Source organism: Gordionus sp. m RMFG-2023, chromosome 1, assembly GCF_954871325.1.
Source record: "Gordionus sp. m RMFG-2023 chromosome 1, tfGorSpeb1-WG-v2, whole genome shotgun sequence".
Taxonomy (NCBI): domain Eukaryota; kingdom Metazoa; phylum Nematomorpha; class Gordioida; order Chordodea; family Parachordodidae; genus Gordionus; species Gordionus sp. m RMFG-2023.
Genome location: NC_088775.1, coordinates 84,696,451 through 84,703,519, shown reverse-complemented (window position 1 = coordinate 84,703,519; position 7,069 = coordinate 84,696,451). Strand labels below are relative to the sequence as shown.

General features: G+C 23.4%; 1 protein-coding gene and 1 long non-coding RNA gene across 2 annotated transcripts in view; both read left to right on the top strand.

Moving 5' to 3' along the window:
- Positions 1 to 2,648: 2,648 nt before the first annotated feature.
- On the top strand, positions 2,649 to 2,944 carry LOC135925691 (uncharacterized). The gene is made up of 3 exons (XR_010571712.1): positions 2,649 to 2,711; positions 2,751 to 2,867; positions 2,911 to 2,944. It is a non-coding gene; the product is annotated as an uncharacterized LOC135925691 (long non-coding RNA).
- A 415-nt stretch (positions 2,945 to 3,359) lies between these two features.
- LOC135931659 (son of sevenless homolog 2-like) overlaps positions 3,360 to 7,069 on the top strand; it is a 41,760-nt gene continuing 38,050 nt past the window's right edge. The window contains exons 1-2 of the mRNA XM_065468916.1: positions 3,360 to 3,621; positions 3,902 to 4,219. Of these exons, the coding sequence (XP_065324988.1) occupies positions 3,496 to 3,621; positions 3,902 to 4,219 (444 nt within the window). The 5' untranslated portion in view covers positions 3,360 to 3,495. The remainder of the gene's footprint in view (positions 3,622 to 3,901; positions 4,220 to 7,069) is intronic.

Below are 7,069 nucleotides of genomic sequence, written 5' to 3'. Positions count from 1 at the left end.
GAACTTATTATTTGATAATGGTTATATTTACATTTTATTTATATACTTAATAAATAAATATATGCTGTAAATAATTGTATCAATATTTAATAAATAGTTGGAAAACTAATAATAACTTTTATTTTGAAAGATAATTTTTCCATAAAATATATAAAAATTATTATATTTGAGTTTAATAAAGTTATAATAGAAACGATGTAGGAATAGGAATATTTTTTAATAATAACTATAGGGTTGATCTAGCTATTATTCAATAATAAATAACAAATAATAGTAACATAATGTACAGCGAGGGATAGCAATTTCATTAAGGTATGATGCAGTTAATATACATATATAAAATAATTCTGTTCCCAGATGTCAATTTTTAGATTCCTAAAATAAAAAACTATTTTATATGTTTGCCTTATAATATTTTACATTTGTCTGTGTCAATTTTAAAATTGACTCAGAATATTTGGTAATATCATCAATATTTTCTTTTAACCATATATATTGTTTGACATATAGTAGATCCTTATTTTCCAGCACCTTTTAATGTTACGACCTTTAATATGTATTCATGAATTTCATACAATGATAGGTAAATCAAATATTTCCCCTTCATTTGATGATAATTTTGAAAAATTTTCCCAATTAATATATACATATATTAGACAGATTGAATTCTTATAAACCCCCTAACTATTTTTCAGGATCCAAGGAAAAAATTAATTATTCTGAGTTTTCCTGGGCATGGTTAATATTTTTCACAATTAATTTGGACTTGGACATAGCTTGCTAAACATCTTTCAAAAATTTTTTTAATTTTAAATATTGGCTAGATATTGGCCTGACAGGAGCTCTGGTGGATAATGTTGGTATTTGGGATGCTAATAAGTAACATTGTTTCCGTGTAATCTTAACTATTGGATGAAAATAAGATAGAAATTTTTATTATTCATCCATCATTGAGCAAAGAAGAAAATCCTGATTTCCTGTCATTCTTGACGGGTTATCATCTAGTATATTTTATAATCCTCTATTATATACATATACAGTTGTTATAAAATATTAGATAAAATACCGTTTTTATAGACTTATTTGACAGTTATAATATATTACAGCTAATATTATAATGAATTTTTCTAATAAATGTTTTGATTATAAATATAGTAACAATTTGCATTTAGGTATTTAACGCCATCTATTTATTTATAAATAATTATAAAAATTAAACATTTTGTTATTCATCCTACAATAGAAGTAATAAATTTGATATCTTTTCTTCAAGCTATTTTTTTCTTTTTCGAAAAACAATTTTGAGCTAAATTTTTAATACAAGTATATTTTTGTATTACAAACTACTATTATTTTAAGATATAATATACCAACTGGAGGTGGTGCGACAATATATAAAATCTTAATTGTTTCATCATATCATTCTGGTCCTTATTTTATAGTTAGAAAATATTTCATTTCTAATATGGCTTCCTTTCCTTGTAAATAACTTAAGGTTTCAATATATTTATATAATTTCTTCCAAAGATTTATAGTGTTTTTGTTTTATCAAATTATCTAACATAATAAATTCTGATATTAATTTACACCGTGAGTGTCATGGCTATTACTGCAAATTAACCATTATCTATTATTTATATTGCTATGTAATTTATGATTATTCCTACAGCTGCTGAGAGCATATGATAGCATATTTTAGATAAACAATAATGGTCAATGTGTACTCGTTTATATATCATTTAAAATGGAAGATAATCTTTTAGAAAAAGTCACAATAATTTTCTCGATTACTTATCTAGCTTTCATCATGTCATCTAAAAGGAAACCACCATATAGTTTTATGATTTGGATTGGTCGTTTACACTCTCTTCTTCAAAAATTGTTGATTTGGTTTAAACCTATAAATTTTTCCTTATTAGTCCATTCTATAAAACATTGTCTAAAATGGTAACAGAGAGTTATATTAGTTTGATAACCTTTTTTCAATTTTAGTTTGCTAAGAATGATATTATTGCATTATGTGGTTTTAAAAACTATTATCAATTGATTCATATGTATGAATTAATAAATCTTACTTGTAATTCTTTAGACGCAAATTTATTTTATATCAGCAATGAAAATATTTTATAAAGTAATTAGATTTTGTATTAAAAAAATATTATTTTTAGAAATGTCTTGTATTGTTTTAATTATTTATAAGCCAGTTTATTTTGTATGCATAATATAATAAATGACAAAATACGAAATTCAGAATAATTGTCAGTGTTGACAAATTTAAAAAAAGTGTAATATATTAATATAAAACCCGGCCGAAGGCCGGGCAAAAGCGTACCGAAGGCCCAAAAATTTAGGGTATGGGGGAGCGTCTTTTTTAGTTGAGCCCCCTTAGATTGTAAAGGCTAGCGATGCTCCTGATTCATACGTTTTTCTTTGAATAAGCCGCAGGCCAATTACACTGTTTGCGTTTGCCTGGGTGAGAATCAGCGTTTTAATTGTGATGTTTATTTGTTGTGGCAAGAGGAGCCTATGATTAAGAACATAATTTGATATAATATTTTCAGACTTATTTATATTTTTAATTATTTATCTCAATCACAATTGACATATACCGTGAAATAAAAATATGACAGAGGGTCAATCTTTCGATTTTTATATTCCAGCAGATTTATAAATTCCAGATGATTTTAGATTTAAAGGATTACATAGATAGAGTAATGTACTCCTTTAAATATTATATATTTCTTTTTTAGTTGATATTGACCCATGGATCCAAATTAATATTTAACGAGGAAGCTAAGCTATATTTTGAATCACTTTTATTGCAAATTTTGAAAAAAATCTCTGTATTTAAACCACATTCTTTACATGTAAGTTTATGATTAAATTATATAAAATAAAATTGCATTATAGGATGTTCAAAACATCTTAAAAAACTATTTCCCAAAGCCTATTGCTAATGTATGTATAAATGAATATCAAAATTATTTTGATAAAAATATAAAGAAACCTCAACCTATATTCAATTCTTTTAAATTACCTAATATTTTTCAAAAAGTATATTAATTAAAGAAGCGTATATATTTTACAAATTGCTAGGCACTTTTACCATATAAATTGCATATAAATGTGGCTATTCTTATATCTTATATTATAGAGAAGTTATCATTAGAAATTTTAAAGGTAAATTAATTTATATTCATGCCAATTTTTTTTTATTTTACAGTATTTATGTAAATATGCTTCCTTATTGAATCAATATAATGTTGATAAAAAAGATATTTATCTTGTGCTTAATGCTCGAAAAGTATTTATAATTTAATTGGTGTGGCCTTAAATTATTATTAGGATTTAGAAGAGCTCTTCTTAATATCTAGTGATTCAATAATTCAGGATAATATAAAAGAATATAACACAAAAATATATGATTCCATTGATATCATAAGATATAACTATAATAGTTGGCCTTACTATAACAAAAAACGGAATAATATTGGGATGTATTTAGAAAATATAATAGAATACATTATTAGAGAGGAGGCTATCTATCTCAAAGATTTGAAGTATATTGATCGATTAATTAAGTACCCTCTAAGGACTTATTACTCCAATAAACCAAATGAAGTTATTTGTTAGAATATATTACATTTAAAAATGTTGTATTTGTAATTTAAATTATAGATTTTAAATGAAATGTAATAGCTACACTAATCACTTTCTATTCAATTTTAACTATCTATTTTTCATCAATAATGCTTTTCAAGTAACTTGAATTTTAGCTTAAATAAACTTTGATATAGATAGCAAACTAAAAATTATAAAAATATCTTGTAAAACATATTTAATAGTAGGAAAATTATATGAAGTGTTAAATATATATAAATATAATAAAAAATACCTTTAGAATAAATTCTGTGCTAAAACTAACTGGCTTGTAAATTTGGATATATTAGATGATATATATTACTTATCTGTAAAATTAATATGGGGCCTAGAAGATTGCAAGCAGTTATTAGAAATTCAACTAAATTCTAATGAAATGGTAAACCTTTTTGAAGATCTTGTATTGGTTCAAGAATTTAATGTGTACCTCAAATATATAACTGGAGTTTTGCAATATATTTGCTCAAACCATGATGTGTTTAAAATATGTGACAGTGATTGTGATAATATGAATTGCCTCACAAATAACTTTGATTCAGATTTTTCAAAATATTTACAAGTTTACTTATGATAATTGTTTGTATAATATAAATGGTAAATTGCATATATATCAGATTTTAACAATTTTTTTCTACTTCTATTTTAGACCTCTTTTTTTTTAATTGAAAAGTTTTTTCCCCCAGCTATTTGGTTTTGCAAAGATTTAACGTCATTGATATCTGCCTCATTTTTATTTTTTTCATTTTTAGTAATAAAGATTGGTTGGGCTTGATAAATAGGTCTTTTTGATGAATCACATTTATACACTGACCTTTTTCAGAAACAGTTATTTTTTTCTAGAAAAAAAGAGTACGATAGTGTTCAAAGTCACCATATGTTTGAAAAAGGAAATTATGTGATTTTTTAAAAAAGGCTATATATATTATGTCAGATATTTTAGCAGAAACTTAATTTTATAATATTATAAAAACATCGTACATTTGGTTGCCATTTACAAAGGAACATCATTTTAATAAGTTAATGTTTATAATGATTTTAACATTAAATATATTATATACTTATGAATTTTTTTTATATTTAAATCACATAAATATAAATTGCATGATATAACATTATTCAAAATAATATAATATAAAAATAATTAATTATTTTTTAAAAATTCATATTTTAATAAATGTAGAAAATTAAATATATATATTAAACAAAAAGAATTTCCGCAAGATGGAGTATTTTTAAAAAATTTGATTTGTATATTTTTTTATATAACAAAAATATATTTAAAAAAAAAAAATTTACAACAGTATATGAATATGTATTTTATAATATAAAATGGCATAATTTTAAAATTCATGTAAAAGTTTTTTGTTCAGCAAAGATGATTATTTTTTAAATTATTTAGGTTTATAATTAATAATAAAAAGTAAGTGGACCATGCAGTTAAAAAAGAATTTTTTAAACAGCATATGTTATCAGCAATTAGGACCCCTTATTAATTTGCAAATATTAATTAAACTCATGGTTTCTAGATATATAAATATTATTTCATCATTTTGAGAAAAAAGAAAGCTTAATTTAAAAATAAATATGATAAATAAATTAAAATATGATAGTTTTAGGCAAATAAATTTTTTTTCATTATACAAAACATAATTTCCTGTAATTTTTATGTTTTCATGAATTATATGGGGTTATTTTTAATTCTTCCTTCATTTTGTAATTTATCATTATCTATTCTTCCAAAAAAATAAATAAAAAACTTTTATATGAATCTCAAAATTTAATCATATATATTCATATTCTCTCGTAAATGAAACCGCAATTTTTGTTATACAAAAAATATATAAATTAAAAATTTTTAAATGCCCCATCTTTCGGAAATATTCTTGTTACTTTATTTTCTTAATGTATATTATTATAAAAATTGTTTCATATATTTAATTAATTTTTCTTATTATTAGTATATATGAACTACTGTATATAGTTATAATTTGATAATATTTTATTTATTATATGTTATCTTAGTTTAATCTTTAAATATCCATAATATATTTTGTTAATTCACATGTAACGCACATATATCATCACTAGTAAAATATTAGTATTAAAATAAAAAAACTAACACAAAATTGAAATACGTGATACGTGATATATAGCGCTTTTGCCCTCTAACGTTGAAGATTCAACAGAGCTACGCTAGGTTTTCCTCATTTCCATCTAATTGGAACAATTTAATTTGGGTATAAAAATAAAAATATGAGGAGCCCTCCACACGTTTGTCGGCAAGCCGCACGTACTTGTAGGCACAACATTTCGAAAAATGTTGCTTAAACCTCTATAGGCTTTAATTTAGAAGGAGTGGGACAAAGAAAAAGCCTATACCCGAGAACTACAGTATAATTTAATTACTTTAAAGGTGGAAGCTTAATTTCTTTAATGTAAGTTATATCTGTAAATAAATATGATTAAAATAAAATAATATTTACCACCGGATGAACCGAACCCATAAATCTAAAATTGAAATAATAATTATAATTATATTTGATAAAATATGAATGAATGATTTATAATTTTTCGTTTTTCTCTTATACTAATCGTCACTACATATATTCCAATACGTGACAATTATATTGATTTGAAAAATATATCTTTTACAATTTATATGCTATTAATATAAAAATAATTTCAGAAATTCATGAAATATTCAATCTTAAATTAAACATAAACTTTAAAAAAAAGGTTGCTCTTTTGCAAATGGCGATTATTTTTAAAGACGTATTTTTTAATCGTTAAGCAGTTTATACTAATATAAATCTATGGATTAAAAAGGAAGCAGAAAAAAAATGAATATAGGTTAGAATGAACTAATATAAAAACAGCGTCTACATGACAGGATTTTCACTGGATGCAAACCCCCTTCAAAAACCTATGCTTACTCCCCTACCTATTTTTAATTCCATTTTTTTAATTATAATGATACTCCATCAGAAAATTTGAAAAGAATAACTTAAATTATTTTATCTCTACTACCAACTACCAAAAAATATAAAGGAGTTATTTTTAAATAATAAATTCAATTAAAACCTCCATCATTTACAATGTATTTATTATTATAGCATTATGTTATTGCTGAAAATATCTAAACCTTTTAAATTACATTTGTAAGTATAGCAAAAAGTTTTATTTGGAAAATAATGTCTATGATTGTTTGCAATATATAGATTTGGTTGATGAATTGTATTATAATAGGTCTAAAATAAAAGTATTTATTTATACAGCAATAAATTTTGTCCTATTTGATCTCAAAATTTAATAGATAACCCCCCAAAAATGTATCCTACCCCCATCGTCTACCCCCCTCAAAAAAATAGGATACAAACTGCTATTCCTCCCCCCCTTATGTAGCCGCTGT